Source organism: Ranitomeya imitator, chromosome 9 (assembly GCF_032444005.1).
Source record: "Ranitomeya imitator isolate aRanImi1 chromosome 9, aRanImi1.pri, whole genome shotgun sequence".
NCBI lineage: Eukaryota > Metazoa > Chordata > Amphibia > Anura > Dendrobatidae > Ranitomeya > Ranitomeya imitator.
The window spans coordinates 99,485,348-99,503,720 of record NC_091290.1 but is presented as its reverse complement, the minus strand read 5'-3'; the positions used below and the strand labels follow the sequence as shown (position 1 = coordinate 99,503,720).

Here is an 18,373-nt window from a genome sequence, read left to right as displayed (position 1 = left end):
TGGGACCATCAGTTGTGTTGTGCAGAAGTCTGGTGGATACACAGCTGATAGTCCTACTGAATAGACTGCTAGAATTTGTATAATGGCAAGAAAAAAGCAGCTAAGAATAATGAGTGGCCATCATTACTTTAATAAATGAAGGTCAGTCAGTCCGAAAAATTGGGAAAACTTTGAAAGTGTCCCCAAGTGCAGTGGCAAAAACCATCAAGCAATACAAAGAAACTGGCTCACATGAGGACCGCCCCAGGAAAGGAAGACCAAGAGTCACCTCTGCTTCTGAGGATAAGTTTATCCGAGTCACCAGCCTCAGAAACCGCAGGTTAACAGCAGCTCAGGTTAGAGACCAGGTCAATGCCACACAGAGTTCTAGCAGCAGACACATCTCTACAACAACTGTTAAGAGGAGACTTTGCACAGCAGGCCTTCGTGGTAAAATAGCTGCTAGGAAACCACTGCTAAGGACAGACAACAAGCAGAAGAGACTTGTTTGGGCTAAAGAACACAAGGAATGGACATTAGACCAGTGGAAATCTGTGCTTTGGTCTGATGAGTCCAAATTTGAGATCTTTGGTTCCAACCACCGTGTCTTTGTGCGATGCAGAAAAGTGAACGGATGGACTCTACATGCCTGGTTCCCACCGTGAAGCATGGAGGAGGAGGTGTGATTATGTGGGGGTGCTTTGCTGGTGACACTGTTGGGGATTTATTCAAAATTGAAGGCATACTGAACCAGCATGGCTACCACAGCATCTTGCAGCGGCATGCTATTCCATCCGATTTGCGTTTAGTTGGACCATCATTTATTTTTTAACAGGACAATTACCCCAAACACACCTCCAGGCTGTGTAAGGGCTATTTGATCAAGAAGGAGAGTGATGGGGTGCTACGCCAGATGACCTGGCCTCCACAGTCATCAGAACTGAACCCAATCGGGATGGTTTGGTGCCAGCTGGACCACAGAGTGAAGGCAAAAGGGCCAACAAGTCTGAGCGATTTGTAATATTTCACCTAAAAAACTGGTGAAATATTACAATCCAGCCATGGCCGATGCTGCAATATCATCGGCCATGGCTGGAAACACTGATGTGGACCCCCCCCGATCTCCCCCCCAGTCCTCCGATCTGTGGTCCACTCCCCTCCGTCCTGTGCTCCGCTCCCCCGTCCTCCTGTCCGCTCCCCCCGTGTTCCGACGCCCCCCTTATACTTACCGAGGCTCCCGGTGTCCATCCGTCTTCTCCATGGGCGCCGCCATCTTCCAAAATGGCGGGCGCATGCGCAGTGCGCAGTGCGTCCGCCGAATCTGCCGGCCGACAGATTTGTTCCATGTACATTTTGATCACTGTGATAAAACCTATCACAGTGATCAAAATAAAAAAAAAAGTAAATGAACCCCCCCTTTATCACCCCCATAGGTAGGAACAATAATAAAATAAAGACATTTTTTTTTTCCACTACAGTTAGAACTAGAGTTAGGGTTAGGGAATGTGCACACGTATTCTGGTTCTCTGCAGATTTTTCCGCAGCGGTTTTTATAAATCCGCAGTGCAAAACCGCTGCAGATTTATCACGGATTTACCGCAGTTTTTCTGCGGATTTCACTGCTGTTTTCTATTGGAGCAGTTGTAAAACCGCTGCGGAATCCGCAGAAAGTGAAATGTGCGGAATGTAAACCGCTGCGTTTCCACGCAGTTTTTTCCGCAGCATGTGCGCAGCGTTTTTTGTAAACTCATGGGAAACTGCGGCGGAAACGCTGTGGATCCGCAGCGTTTTCCTCATCGTGTGCACATACCCTTAGAATTAGACTATGTGCACACGGTGCGGATTTGGCTGCGGATCCGCAGCGGATTGGCAGCTGCGGATTCGTAGCAGTTTTCCCATCAGCTTTACAGTTCCATGTAAACCTATGGAAAACCAAATCCGCTGTGCCCATGGTGCGGAAAATACCGTGCGGGAACGCTGTGTTGTATTTTCCGCAGCATGTCAATTCTTTGTGCGGATTCCGCAGCGTTTTACACCTGTTCCTCAATAGGAATCCGCAGGTGAAATCTGCACAAAAAACACTGGAAATCCACGGTAAATCCGCAGGTAAAACGCAGTGCCTTTTACCCGCGGATTTTTCAAAAATGGTGCGGAAAAATCTCACGCTGAATCTGCAACATGGGCACATAGCCTTAGGGTTGGAATTAGGGCTAGGGTTGGAAATAGGGTTAAGATTAGGCTTGTGGTTAGGATTATAGTTAGGGGTGTGTTGGGGTTAGGGTTGTGATTAGGGGTTATGGCTAGAGTTGAGATTATGGTAAGGGGTGTGGGGGGGTTAGTGTTGGAGTTAGAATTGAGGGGTTTCCACTGTTATGGCACATCAGGGGTCTACAAACGCAACATGCCGCCACCATTGATTCCAGCCAATCTCACGTTTGAAAAGTCAAATGGTGCTCCCTCCCTTCCGAGCCCCGACGTGCGCCAAAACAGTGGTTTACCCCCACATATGGGGTACCAGCATACTCAGTGCAAACTGGGCAACAACTATTGGGGTCCAATTTCTCCTGTTAAACTTGTGAAAATAAAAAAATGCTTGCTAAAACATCATTTTGAGGAAAGAAATTTTTTTTTTTTTTTTCCCGGCTCTGCGTTACAAACTTCTGTGAAGCACTTGGGGGTTCAAAGTGCTCACCACATATCTAGATAAGTTCCTTGGGGAGTCTAGTTTTCAAAATGGGGTCACTTGTGGGGGGTTTCTACTGTTTAGGCACATCAGTGGATCTGCAAACGTAACATGATGCCCGCAGACCATTCCATCAAAGTCTGCATTCCAAAACGTCACTACTTCCCTTCTGAGCCCCGACGTGTGCCCAAACAGTGGTTCCCCCCCTTACCATATGGAGTATCAGCGTACTCAGGACAAACTGGACAACAACTTTTGGGGTCCAGTTTCTCCTGTTACTCTTGTGAAAATAAAAAAATGCGGGCTATAAAATAATTTTTGAGGAAAGAAAAAATGATCTTTTATTTTCACGGCTCTGCGTTATAAACTTCTGGGAAGCACTTGGGGGTTTTAAGTGGTCACCGCACATCTAGGTTAGTTCCATGGGAGGTCTAGTTTCCAAAATGAGGTCACATGTGGGGGAGCTCAAATGTGTAGGCACACAGGGGCTCTCCAAACGCGACATGGTGTCAGCAAACGATTGGAGCTAATTTTTCATTCAAATGGCGCTCCTTCCCTTCTGAGCCCTGCCGTTTGCCCAAACAGTGGTTTACCCCCACATGTGAGGTATCAGTGTACTCAGGAGAAATTGCCCAATACATTTTAGGATCCATCTTATCCTGTTGCTCATGTGGAAATGATCAAATTGAGGCTAAAAGAAATTTTTTGTGAAAAAGTACTTTTTCATTTTTACGGATCAATTTGTGAAGCACCTGGGGGTTCAAAGTGCTCACTATGCATCTAGATAAGTTCCTTGGGGGGTCTAGTTTCCAAAATGGGGTCACATGTGGGGGAGCTCCAATGTTTAGGCATACAGGGGCTCTCCAAACACGACATGGTGTCCGCTAACGATTGGAGCTAATTTTTAATTCAAAAGTCAAATGGCGCACCTTCCCTTCCGAGCCTTGCCGTGTGCACAAACAGTGGTTTGTGACCACATATGAGGTATCGGTGTACTCAGGAGAAATTGCCCAACACATTTTAGGATCCATCTTATCCTGTTGCTCATGTGGAAATGAACAAATTGAGGCTAAAAGAAATTTTTTTGTGAAAAAAAAGTACTTTTTCATATTTACGAATCAATTTGTGAAGCACCTGGGGGTTCAAAGTGCTCACTATGCATCTAGATAAGTTCCTTGGGGGGGTCTAGTTTCCAAAATGGGGTCACTTGTGGGGGAGCTCCAATGTTTAGGCACACAGGGGCTCTTCAAAGGCGACATGGTGTCCGCTAAAGATTGGAGCCAATTTTTCATTGAAAAAGTCAAATGGCGCTCCGTCCCTTCCGAGCCCTGTCGTGCGCCCAAACAGTAGTCCCCCCCCCCCCCCCCCACATATGGGGTATCGGCATACTCAGGAGAAATTGTACAATAACTTTTGGAGTCCAGTTTCTCTTTTTACCCTTGGGAAAATAAAAAAATAGTTGCTAAAAGATCATTTTTGTGACTAAAAAGTTAAATGTTCATTTTTTCCTTCCATGTTGCTTCTGCTGCTGTGAAGCACCTGAAGGGTTAATAAATTTCTTGAATGTGGTTTTGAGCACCTTGAGAGGTGCAGTTTTTAGAATGGTGTCACTTTTGGGTATTTTCAGCCATATAGACCCCTCAAACTGACTTCAAATGTGAGGTGGTCCCTAAAAAAAATGGTTTTGTAAATTTTGCTGTAAAAATGAGAAATCGCTGGTCAACTTTTAACCCTTATAACTTCCTAGCAAAAAAAAATTTTGTTTCCAAAATTGCGCTGATGTAAAGTAGACATATATAAAAAGGAGAACATAGGAGCATATAGTCAAATTGTAGAAAAGACAATCTTTATTTATACAAAACCTTTAAAAGAAAAGTATAGGACATAAATATGTACAATGATGTACAAAGGGGTGTCTACACCGGCGGGACCCCCCTCATCCTTCCCTCCCTCTATGGACACTAGGTGAGCACCGGGTATGTTTCACTATTCATGTTCGCAACAGCGCTTTTCTCGGCCATCTTTACATATTGGCGGTGTACGCTCTACTTATGCTATTGGCAGTGGTGGTTTCCCGTCACACAGTATTACCCTGTTTATCTCCATATATATGATGTGATGGGACGAGGACTATTAGTGGTAACACAGACAATTTTGTCTAGCCCTATACCGTTACAACTACCTATTGTCTAGGCGTTATTTTTATGTAGAGACCCTGTCCTTTTTGGTCAGTGTGCTGTTTGCTTCCATCCATTTGGTGTCCCTATGTGTTTAACCAACTAGGTGCTTCCCTGGTGTCATATTACGGCCATCTGTCCATGTTTTTTGGGGGGGTGGGATGCGGGATGTTCCCTTCCCCTATTCATGTTATGTCTTGGGTACATCATTGTACATATTTATGTCCTATACTTTTCTTTTAAAGGTTTTGTATAAATAAAGATTGTCTTTTCTACAATTTGACTATATGCTCCTATGTTCTCCTTTTTATATCTGATACTTGGAGCGAATATATTGAATCTGGGGGACCACTATATATATATATGTGCTCTCCTTCCTTTTCCAGATTCTTTTTAATATGTATCTAGCATCTTGGTTGATGTAAAGTAGACATGTGGGAAATGTTATTTATTAACTATTTTGTGTCACATAACTCTCTCGTTTAACAGAATAAAAATTAAAAATGTGAAAATTGCGAAATTTTCAAAATTTTAGCCAAATTTCCATTTTTCTTCACAAATAAACACAAAAATTATCGACCTAAATTTACTACTAACATGAAGCCCAATATGTCACGAAAAAACAATCTCAGAACCGCTAGGATTCGTTGAAGCATTCCTGAGTTATTACCTCATAAAGGGACACTGGTCAGTATTGCAAAAAACGGCCAGTCCATTAAGGTCAAAATAGGCCGGGTCATGAAAGGGTTAACCCCTTAATCCCATATGACGTACTATCCCGTCCAGGTGACCTGGGACTTAATTCCCATGGACGGGATAGTACGTCATATGCGATCGGCCGCGCTCACGGGGGGAGCGCGGCCGATCGCGGCCGGGTGTCAGCTGCCTATCGCAGCTGACATCCGGCACTATGTGCCAGGAGCGGTCACGGACCGCTCCCGGCACATTAACCCCCGGCACACCGCGATCAAAGATGATCGCGGTGTGCCGGCGGTGCAGGGAAGCATCGCGCAGGGAGGGGGCTCCCTGCGGGCTTCCCTGAGACGATCGGTACACGGTGATGTGCTCACCGTGTACCGAGCGTCTTCTCCCTGCAGTCCCCGGATCCAAAATGGCCGCCGGGCTGCATCCGGGTCCTGCAGGGAGCACTTCCGGGTCAGGATCAGGCTGCAGCTGCAGCTCTAATCCTGCCCGGCTGTATGTCAGATCACCGATCTGATAGAGTGCTGTGCACACTGTCAGATCGGTGATCTGTGATGTCCCCCCCTGGGACAAAGTGAAAAAGTAAAAAAAAAAATTTCCACACTTGTAAAAAAAAAAATTCCTAAATAAAGCAGAAAAAAAAAAATATTATTCCCATAAATACATTTCTTTACATAAAAAAAAAAACAAAAAAACAATAAAAGTACACATATTTAGTATCGCCGCGTCCGTAACGACCCGACCTATAAAACTGGCCCACTAGTTAACCCCTTCAGTGAACACCGTAAGAAAAAAAAAAAAAAACGAGCCAAAAAACAACGCTTTATTATCATAACGCTGAACAAAGAGTGGAATAACACGCGATCAAAAAGACGGATATAAATAACCATGTTACCTCTGAAAACGTCATCTTGTCCCGCAAAAAACGAGCCGCCATATAGCATCATAACCAAAAAAATAAAAAAGTTATAGTCCTCTGAATAAAGCGATGCCAAAATAATTATTTTTTCTATAAAATAGCTTTTATCGTATAAAAGCGCCAAAACATAAAAAAAATGATATAAATGAGGTGTCGCTGTAATCGTACTGACCCGAAGAATAAAACTGCTTCATCAATTTTACCAAACGCGGAACGGTATAAACGCCTCCCCCAAAAGAAATTCATGAATAGCTGGTTTTTGGTCATTCTGCCTCACAAAAAAATCGGAATAAAAAGCGATCAAAAACTGTCACGTGTCCGAAAATGTAACCGATAAAAACGTCAACTCGTCCCGCAAAAAACAAGACCTCACATGACTCTGTGGACCAAAATATGGAAAAATTATAGGTCTCAAAATGTGGAGACGCAAAAACTTTTTTGCTATAAAAAGCGTCTTTTAGTGTGTGACGGCTGCCAATCATAAAAATCCGCTAAAAAACTCGCTATAAAAGTAAATCAAACCCCCCTTCATCACCCCCTTAGTTAGGCTAGGTTCACATTGCGTTAATGGGTTAACGCTAACGGACAGCGTTGCACGGCGAAAATGTCACAATTAACGCCGTGCAACGGGTCCGTTAGCACAACCATTGACAGCAATGTGATTTTCAGGTGTAGCGCATCGCTAGAGCGTGCCATTTTCGGCTCGCGCTAGCAAGGTGCCATTCTTTTGTGGCGCGCCTCAGACGCTGCTTGCAGCGTCCGCGGCGCGCCCGAGGTCCGATCCCCGATCTTCCAGAGCGGGGACGTTAACGCGACCACTAAACACGACACCTAAAAAGACATTGTGTTAGCGCAATCCGCTAGTGCTAAACGGATTTCCCTAACGCAATGTGAACCTAGCCTTAGGGAAAAATAATAAAATTAAAAAAAATGTATTTATTTCCATTTTCCGGTTAGGGTTAGGGTTAGGGCTAGGGTTGGGGCTAGGGTTAGGGTTTGGATTACATTTACGGTTGGGATTAGGGTTGGGATTAGAATTAGGGGTGTGTCTGGGTTAGGTGTGTGGTTAGGGTTACAGTTGGGATTAGGGTTAGTGGTGCGTTTGGATTAGGGTTTCATTTATAATTGGGGGGTTTCCACTGTTTAGACACATCAGGGGCTCTCCAAACGCGACATGGCGTCCGATCTCAATTCCAGCCAATTCTGCATTGAAAAAGTAAAACAGTGCTCCTTCACTTCCGAGCTCTCCCGTGCGCCCAAACAGGGGTTTACCCCAACATATGGGGTATCAGCGTACTCGAGACAAATTGGACAACAACTTTTTGGGTCCAAGTTCTCTTGTTATCCTTGGGAAAATAAAAATTTGGGGGGCTAAAAATCATTTTTGTGGGAAAAAAAAGGATTTTTATTTTCACGGCTCTGCGTTGTAAACTGTAGTGAAACACTTGGGGGTTCAAAGTTTTCACAACACATCTAGATAAGTTCCATGGGAGGTCTAGTTTCCAATATGGGGTCACTTGTGGGTGGTTTCTACTGTTTGGGTACATCAGGGGCTCTGCAAATGCAACGTGACGCCTGCAGACCAATCCATCTAAGTCTGCATTCCAAATGGCGCTCCTTCCCTTCCGAGCTCTGCCATGAGCCCAAACAGTGGTTCCCCCCCACATATGGGGTATCAGCGTACTCAGGACAAATTGAACAACAACTTTTGGGGTCCAATTTATTCTGTTACCCTTGTAAAAATACAAAGCTGGGGGCTAAAAAATCATTTTTGTGAAAAAAAAAAAAGAATTTTTATTTTCACGGGTCTGCGTTATAAACTGTAGTGAAACACTTAGGGGTTCAAAGTTCTCACAACACATCTAGATAAGTTCCATGGGAGGTCTAGTTTCTAATATGGGGTCACTTGTGGGGGGTTTGTACTGTTTGGGTACATCAGGGGCTCTGCAAATGCAACGTGACTCCTGCAGACCAATCCATCTAAGTCTGCATTCCAAATGGCGCTCCTTCCCTTCCGAGCTCTGCCATGCGCCCAAACAGTGGTTCCCCCCCACATATGGGGTATCAGCGTACTCAGGACAAATTGGACAACAACTTTTGGGGTCCAATTTATTATGTTACCCTTGTGAAAATACAAAACTGGGGGCTAAAAAATTTTTGCGAAAAAAAAATAAATTTATTTTAACGGCTCTGCGTTATAAACTGTAATGAAACACTTGGGGGTTCAAAGCTCTCAAAACACATCTAGATAAGTTCCTTAGAGGGTCTAGTTTCCAAAATGGTGTCACTTGTGGGGGTTTTTAATGTTTAGGCACATCAGGGGCTCTCCAAACCAACATGGCGTCCCATCTTAATTCCAGTCAATTTTGCATTGAAAAGTCAAATGGCGCTCCTTCCCTTCCGAGCTCTGCTATGCACCCAAAAAGTGGTTTACCCCCACATATGGGGTATCGTCGCACTCAGGACAAATTGCACAACAACTTTTGTGGTCTAATTTCTTCTCTTACCCTTGGGAAAATAAAAAATTGGGGGCGAAAAGATCATTTTTGTGAAAAAATAAGATTTTTTATTTTTACGGCTCTGCATTATAAACTTCTGTGAAGCACTTGTTGGGTCAAAGTGCTCACCACACATCTAGATAAGTTCCTTAAGGGGTCTACTTTTCAAAATGGTGTCACTTGTAAGGGGTTCCAATGTTTAGGCACATCAGGGGCTCTCCAAACGCAACATGGCGTCCCATCTCAATTCCAGTCAATTTTGCATTGAAAAGTCAAATGGCGCTCCTTTCCTTCCGAGCTCTGCCATGCGCCCAAACAGTGGTTTACCCCCACATATGGGGTATCGTCGCACTCAGGACAAATTGCACAACAACTTTTGTGGTCTAATTTCTTCTCTTACCCTTGGGAAAATAAAAAATTGGTGGCGAAAAGATTATTTTTGTGAAAAAATATGATTTTTTATTTTTACGGCTCTGCATTATAAACTTCTGTGAAGCACTTGTTGGGTCAAAGTGCTCACCACACCTCTAGATAAGTTCCTTAAGGGGTCTACTTTCCAAAATGGTGTCACTTGTGGGGATTTCAATGTTTAGGCACATCAGGGGCTCTCCAAACGCAACATGGCATCCCATCTCAATTCCAGTCAATTTTGCATTGAAAAGTAAAATGGCGCTCCTTCCCTTCCGAGCTCTGCCATACGCCCAAACAATGGTTTACACCCATATACGGGGTATCAGCGTACTCAGGACAAATTGGCCAACAATTTTTGAGGTTCAATTTCTTCTCTTACTCTTGGGAAAATAAAAAATTGGGGGCGAAAAGATCATTTTTGTGAAAAAATATGATTTTTTATTTTTACGGCTCTGCATTATAAACTTCTGTGAAGCAATTGGTGGGTCAAAGTGGTCACCACACATCTAGATAAGTTCCTTAGGGTGTCTACTTTCCAAAATGGTGTCACTTGTGGGGGGTTTCAATGTTTAGGCACATCAGTGGCTCTCCAAACGCAACATGGTGTCCCATCTCAATTCCTGTCAATTTTGCATTTAAAAGTCAAATGGCGCTCCTTCCCTTCCGAGCTCTGCCATGCGCCCAAACAGTGGTTTACCCCCACATATGGGGTATCAGCGTACTCAGTACAGATTGTACAACAATGTTTGGCATCCATTTTATCCTGTTACCCTTGGTAAAATAAAACAAATTGGAGCTGAAATAAATTTTGTGTGAAAAAAAGTTAAATATTCATTTTTATTTAAACATTCCAAAAATTCCTGTGAAACCCCTGAAGGGTTAATAAACTTCTTGAATGTGGTTTTGAGCACCTTGAGGGGTGCAGTTTTTAGAATGGTGTCACACTTGGGTATTTTCTATCATATAGACCCCTCAAAATGACATCAAATGAGATGTGGTCCCTAAAAAAAAAATGGTGTTGTAAAAATGAGAAATTGCTGGTCAACTTTGAACCCTTATAACTCCCTAACAAAAAAAAATTTTGGTTCCAAAATTGTGCTGATGTAAAGGAGACATGTGGGAAATGTTACTTATTAAGTATTTTGCGTGACATATCTCTGTGATTTAAGGGCATAAAAATTTAAAGTTGGAAAATTGCGAAATTTTCAAAATTTTCGCCAAATTTCCGTTTTTTTCACAAATAAACGCAAGTTATATCGAATAAATGTTACTACTAAAATGAAGTACAATATGTCACGAGAAAACAATGTCAGAATCGCCAAGATCCGTTGAAGCGTTCCAGAGTTATAACCTCATAAAGGGACAGTGGTCAGAATTGTAAAAATTGGCCCGGTCATTAACGTGCAAACCACCCTCGGGGCTTAAGGGGTTAAATGAGAATGTGTGTCCAAACTTTTGGTCTGTGTACTGTATGTATATATATATATATATATATATATATATATATATATATATATATATATGTATATATATATATATATGTATATATATATATATATGTGTATATATATATATATATATATATATATATATATATATATACACATATATATATATATATATATATATATACATACATACATACACACACATATACACATACATACACACACAAACACTTCTTGATTTCTATTTTTTCAATGATTAGGTTTTCATTTTGTTATCAAATACAGCAAGCTTAGCTTCACAAGATGTGCCATATAATTGAGCATATTTAGCAGACATGATGCTAATAAGACAGTTTCATCTTTCAGTTAAAGCCTGTCTTGCTAAATTTAACTAACGTTAGTACAAGTACAGCTGTTCTTGTCCACATTGGGAAACCAAAAAGGTCAAATACAAAACAGAAAACAACTCTTGTTAGGCCATTTTGATGCAGATCTGGAGGACCTAAAGAGACTGTACTGTACTTATGCAGTTATTTAGGGGAGTTGGCCACTATAAAAATCTTCCCAGTGCTGTAGATTTCATTTGCTTAGCCCTTCAGAAAGTTTTTTTTTTTTTTCAGGCAATTGAAGGAGCTTTGGAGAACACTTAGCAAAGTATGGTTAGCCCGTTTAATTACCAGGATGTGCACTCTCTTATGTTGATTCACAGAGATAGCTTATTAAGATAATTGAAACCCCGGCCCTGCATGTGCGCACACAGTGTCCGCGCAGGCGTACTCTAAGCCCTCTCTCCTGTGTACAGTGGCCCCTTCTTATACTTCTGCCTATCAGTTTAGTAGCAGTGAGCGACCAAAGCAGAGAGAGGATGGGAGTGCAACAACACTGTTGCGTACACTAGCACTAAACATGGCTGATTTACCCCACTCATCACTTGCTGGATGATTTGTTCTAGGTTTATAATACTGAAGCCAACAACCTCAGTGCTACATATCTCCCTATACTACTTTGCCAGTGACTTGGTCAAAGCCTCATTTCTCAGACATACAGTGTTATGTGGTCTGTGAACATTTCTGTTATCTCTAAAACTGAGAAAAAGCATTGAAACATTATTCTGGATTGAATTTGATTGTCATCCATACACTTTTGATTTCATTCTGTTACATCACAGTGGAGTAAACTCACAAAAACAGCTTTGACTGCTGCAGGTGACCATTGTTTCTTTTTTATTAAAAATAAACTTGGTTTCAAGAGACCTAGCAATTCTAAAATGCTTAAGAAGTGCACTAAGAGACCGGGGAGTGGAAGTGTTGATGATGGTGCACACAGATGCCAAGGACTGGGGTAGGTGCGACTAAGCCTGTTGCTGGAGCACAGGAAACACACCCATCCATGACACATAGGTTCTGTCCCACTTGGCAGGGTAGCACAGTACACCACTTCTGAAGTCAGAGCAGTGCCAACAGGTGATCGGTCGGATAGCAGATAAAGCTTCCAGCAGGCTTGGCAGCACCACACAGTCCTTCACACAGTCCAGTCTCACCAGCCTACAGTTTGGATCACTTAATCCTCACCCTAATCCTTTTTCCTCTCACCATGTCAAGTCCCAGGAGTCTAGTGATCCCACACTAGGACACTCTGAGGAGCTGTTTGCTACAACATTTCTCTCTCAACCTGCATGGTCCAAGAGGGACAGGATGACATGCTGCTTAGTGATGCACAAAATTTAGAGCAGCCACCGCCACAAGAACATGATGGGGCGAGGGGGACAGTAAATTTGGATTAAGGAGAAGAAAGATGGTGATTAGACAGTTGTTGCCAAGTCTTGTTTTTCTTAAGTCACAGAGTCAGGAGAGGTCCAGACACCATATGGGATACTGCCTCATTCAGGAGAAATTGCAGAATACATTTTAGAGTTTAAAAAATGTAATTGTTCATTTTTTTCAAACTAATTTATGGTAATTCCTGTGTAGCAAATGAAGGGTTAAAAAATTCCCTATCAGTAGTTTACAATAACTTGCTGGGTGCAGTTTTTAAAATGGTGTCACTTCTGGGGGGTTTCCGAAGTCCTTTTAAAACTGAACAGGTACGTAAAAAACAAAACAAAATTGGATTTATAAATTTCTTTGAGAAATGCGCTGCTAAATTTCAGCCCTTCTAACATCAAAACAAAATAAAAGGGCGTTTGAAAAACGATGTTGACAAAGTAGACATATAGGAAATGCTATTTGTCAACTGTTTTGTGTGGTGCAACTATCTTGTTTAAGGATCTAAGTATTGAAAGTTTGAAAATTGCTAAGTTTCTCAGCAAATTTCACATATCTTCACAAAAACTGTTAACTTAAATTACAGCATCTCATGAAAAAAAAAAACAAATCTCAGGCTCACCGGGATATATAGAAGCATTCCTGAACTACCACCACATAGCGTGACATTGGACCGATGTGAAAAATGGGGCTTGATCGGTAAGATCAAAATTGGCGGCTCTGTCATTAAGGGGCACGAAAATTTTTTATATATATATATATATATATATATATATATATATATATATATATATATATATATATATATATATATATATATATATATATATATATATATATATATATATATATACACACACACACACACACACACACACACATACACACACACATACATTCACACACAAAAACATATAATCTATAAAAGGGGTCTTTAATGTTTAAAGGGAACTGGTCGCGAAAAGCCCACCCAAAGCAAAACAGACTATTAACCCTTTCACAACATATGATGTATATATACACGTTATATGTTGTTTCAACCCCTTTAAAGGGAACCGGTCACCCCCAAAATCAATGGTGAGGTAAGCTCACCGTCATCAGGGGCTTATCTACAGCATTCTGTAATGCTGTAGATAAGCCGCCGATGTTACCTGAAAGAGGAGAATAAGATGTTAGATTATACTCACCAAGGGGCGGTCCCGCTCCGGTGGGCGTCTCAGGTCCGGTACAGCGCCTCCCATCTTCATTCCATGACGTCCTCTTCTTGTCTTCCTGCCACGGCTCCGGCGCAGGCGTACTTTTATCTGCCCTGTTGAGGGCAGAGCAAAGTACTGCAGTGCGCAGGTGCTGGGCCTCTCTGACCTTTCCCGGCGCCTGCGCACTGTAGTACTTTGCTCTGCCCTCAACAGGGCAGACAAAGTACGCCTGCGCCGGAGCCGCGGCGTGAAGACCAGAAGAGGATGTCATGGAATGAAGATAGGAGGCGCCGGAGGGGACCTGAGACGCCCATTTGACCGGACCGCAGCGGGACCGCCCCTGGGTGAGTATAATCTAACCTCTTTTTCTCATCTTTCAGGTAACATCGGCGGCTTATCTACAGCATTACAGAATGCTGTAGATAAGCCCCTGATGACGGTGAGCTTACCCCATCATCGATTTTGGGGGTGACAGGTTCCCTTTAATGAGGGTTCTGGCGCTGAGCCCACAGTTTTTTCTGCACATGACCATTGATTTCATCAGCGGTCATGTACCCCCCTAACAGCTGCTGGTGGAATTGCAATCCACTGGCGGCTGTTAACCTGTTAATTGCCGCTGTCAATCTCATGATCGCGCCGGAAGCGAGGCTCTAGCTTTACCCATTAGAGACCCTTGTCACATGATTGCGGGCCGTCAATGGGTTGCAAAGTATGACAACCAGGGGTCTGCAGTAGACCCCTGTGGTTGTCATTTCTGATCTGCTATGAATACCGCCCCGTAACCGGCGTTCATAGCAGATGAGGATTTCTGCTACATACAGCATGGTTCACTCCCTGCTGTGTGTAGCACGAGTGGTCAGATGATAAATTCTAGTCTCCTGATGAGACTATTGAAGCAAGTAAGAAGTGTAAAAATAATGTTTTTTTCAGTCAATGTGGCCATGTGGGGACTTATTTTTTGCAGGACGAGTTCAACTTTTGACCGACACCATTGGTTTTACTATGTCGTGTACTGGAAACTGGTGAAATTGCAAAATGAGTGCAATTCCATAATTGATTTTGTTTTTACCATGTTCACTAAATGCTAAAACTGACCTGCCTCTGTGATTTTCCAGGTCCTTACAAGTTCGTAGATACCAAACATGTCTAGGTTGATTATATTTAAGTGGTAAAAAAAATCCAACTTTTTTTTAAAAAAAATTGCGCCATTTTCTGAGACCCGTAGCATCTCCATTTTTCAGGATCTCGGGTCGGATGAGGGCTCAATTTTTGCGCACCAATATGACTTTTTTATTGATACCCTTTTGGTGTGGATACAATCTTTTGATCGCTCATTACTGCATTTTAACGCAATGTTGCAGTGACCAAAAAAACGTAATTCTGGCATTTTTACTTTTTTCTCTCCCTACGCCGTTTACCGATAGGATTAAATATTTTTATACATTGATAGATCGGGCGATTCTGAACGCGGTGATACCAGATGTATATATTTTTTATTAATTGCTTTATTTTGAATGGGGGGAAATGAGGGGTGATTTAAACTTCTGCAGACTCCGTGTTGTCATGCCAACCCATCGGCGAACTGTGGTCATGTGACAGGTGCCAATGGGCGGGATTTGTGTCGTGCTTCTGTCATGATTATGTTAAATGCTGCTGTCAGAGATTGACAGCGGTATTTAACAGGTTAAATACCAATTCCACCTGCGGCTATTAGGGACCATGTCAGTTGTTCAAATCAGCTATGTGCCGGAAAAGGGGGAGAGCTGACATGCGCCGTACATGGACGGTGCATGTCATGAAGGGGTTAAAAATATTTATAAAAAAATAAAATACAAAAGTTCAACTCACACCCCTTTTGTGCAATTCAAAATAAAAAAAAAAAAAAAAAAAAATATATATATATATATATATATATATATATATATATATATATATATATATATATATATATATATATATATATATATATATATATATATATATATATATATATATATATAATATCGCCGCATTCAGAAACGCCCGATCAAAACATAAAAAGAATTCATCCAATCCGGAAAAGACATAGCAAGAAAAAAACAAACCCCCCCAAAACAAAGAATGATGTTTTTTTTTTTTTTTTTTTTTATTGCCACAACATTGCAATATAATGAAATAACAGGTGATCAAAACATTGTAAGGTTAAAAAAAAAAAAAAAAAACATCAGCTCAGCATGCAAAAAAAAAAGCCCTCACCCAACCCCAGATCCCCAAAAATGGCCTAAAAAAAAAAAACCTTTTTTTTTTTCCTCTCTCTCTGTTCTTTTGCTTCCTCTCCTGCCCAGGAGCTGAGGTATGATCAGACCATGGCCCTGTACGGTCAGACACGGCCATTACACAATACACAGCAGGGGCACATTTACTAGATTATCTCAGCACAGGAGCATTTTTTTATCTATCCAATTGTGGAAATTATTATTACGGTAACATTCCAATATTTATTTATTAAAATCAACGTTAAAATGAACTCTGATCGTGGGAAAACCCCTTTAAGTACTCTTAAAAAGTAAAACATAATACAATTTCAATAGTGAAGTATAACTCCAAATTTTGAGAAAAAAATTACCAGCAATTACTCAAAATCCTACTAACATAACAAGAACATATAATTGTCACTGAAATTGAAGCAAAATCCCCCAGTGGAAGGGTTAGCTGGAAGAAAAATAATAAAAAGAAGCAATTTCCAGTAAAAAACCTCATCACTTACTGTACGCCATTTGCAATTGGCCTTTTATAAACTGTACACGTATTAATAGTCCTTTCTTATTGCCGTTTTCTCCCAAGATCCTCACTGTCCTGTCCACTTCTGCATGTGGCACTAATTTAGACTACCTGGATCACACAGCAAGACTCACACTGAGAAATTACAATCCGGCGTGTGAACCGATGGTACAGAAGAGGTTTGGATCCTGGGACAAGACTGTGATTGGTAAGTTTATGAAGACATGGAAAGAATACAAGATGCCCATTTCAGCAGGACTATGTGATAACATTTTTGGTGGAAATGATGCTTAAATAAAGTAAGTTAAGATCATGGTTTATAAAGCTCAAATTATTGTTGCCTGCTTTAGGAAATTTTTAAATTCACAATATCACAACACGTTGAATTACATGTTATCACCCTAAATAATTACATAATTATCCATTAAATAGAAGGGTTTAGAGAACATTTGGCACATTTTCTGAGTAAAAAGAAACATAATTGAAATGACACGGCATTGCTTACCATCATCCAACGTAATGTCCTGCAAGCCAATAGACTGGAAGTTAAGATCACCATCCTCAGGCTCAGGTTTCACAGACAGAGAAGTGTCATCATGGTGGAATGGAGAAGAGTCCTGAATTACATGGTGCCCGAGAGTGACAGTGTGGGAAAGGCTACCCAGTCCAGGGCTATGGGATTGAGAAGGCAGTTGTCCAGAATGAACCAGAGGGGTGGGAGATGGTGATGAAGCCTTTACACTTGATGTTGGTGATTCATATGGAACTGGCTGTACTTGAGGAGAAGATGGACTAGACAGTGGCGAGTGGGTTAATGAATTTGTATTAGGATTGGTAAGGGAAGAGGTAGGACCTGGTTTTGTCAGGTGATAAGAGACGGAAGGAAGTTGAAGTGGTAGATGCCCAATCGACGGACTTGTTGAAGATGATGGAATGGTACTTTGACCTGTGTTTGGACAAGAGTAACCAATCTGCTGGAGATGTGATGACTGCGTTGCGTGGACCAATGAATCAAGGATGGCAGGAGATGAGGTGGAAGGACTTAATCTTGATGTATGATATTGCATCATTGCCAAGGACTGATTGTCATGGTTGACCAATCGAGGAATACCTGCTTCTTGCTGAAATGACAGTGCATCATACCCTTGAGCAGGGATTGAAGTCAACGGAAGACTGGACTGTCCATTGTATATTACACTAGACTGCATAGATGAATAGGAAGACCTGGTGGGAGAAGCTGATACATGATACGACTGTTGTAATGTTGGAGGGAGGCATTCTGCTCTCTCATTCAAGTTCCTACCTTGTGTAAGGCGGGGAACTCCGTGATTCACCAGGGATGGGTATGTAGGCTGAGAAGAGCATCCTAGATTTCGATCCAAAGTGGACATAAGCTTATCATGGTTAGGTCTCTGATCTGCAGAAGATCTATCGGAGTGCAGGGTTTGCTGATCAGAAACACTCACTACAAGGGGCAGAGATCCAGAAGATGTTAATGGTAGATCCTCTTCTTCGATGTGTTCTCTTTTAGGTATAACTGTTAAAAAAACAAGAAATATTTTAGAATGTACGTGCAAAGCAGATGCTTCATAAAATAAACCAAGTTTATGAACTGTAAGACAAGTTGTCCTGATGAAGAGGTCGGTTCAACCTTGTTACGCATTAACTTTTCTATCTAAATTAGGAAGAATCTTTCAATTCCACCATGGAGTCTAGCTTGTCATTAAGGACTGGGGCGAGTGCAGCATTCACCAGGTATTATTTCACAAGCAACAACCACAGATTTCACCAACCCACTGAAAGAGGCTCTTTCAGTGCACTTGCTATACAGCGGTGG

General features: G+C 41.8%; 1 protein-coding gene across 1 annotated transcript in view; it reads right to left on the bottom strand.

Annotated features, from left to right (window-relative positions):
• NFATC3 (nuclear factor of activated T cells 3) overlaps window positions 1-18,373 on the bottom strand; it is a 224,022-nt gene that overhangs the window by 37,084 nt on the left and 168,565 nt on the right. The window contains exon 9 of the mRNA XM_069740254.1: window positions 17,042-18,073. Within this exon, the coding sequence (XP_069596355.1) occupies window positions 17,042-18,073 (1,032 nt within the window). The remainder of the gene's footprint in view (window positions 1-17,041; window positions 18,074-18,373) is intronic.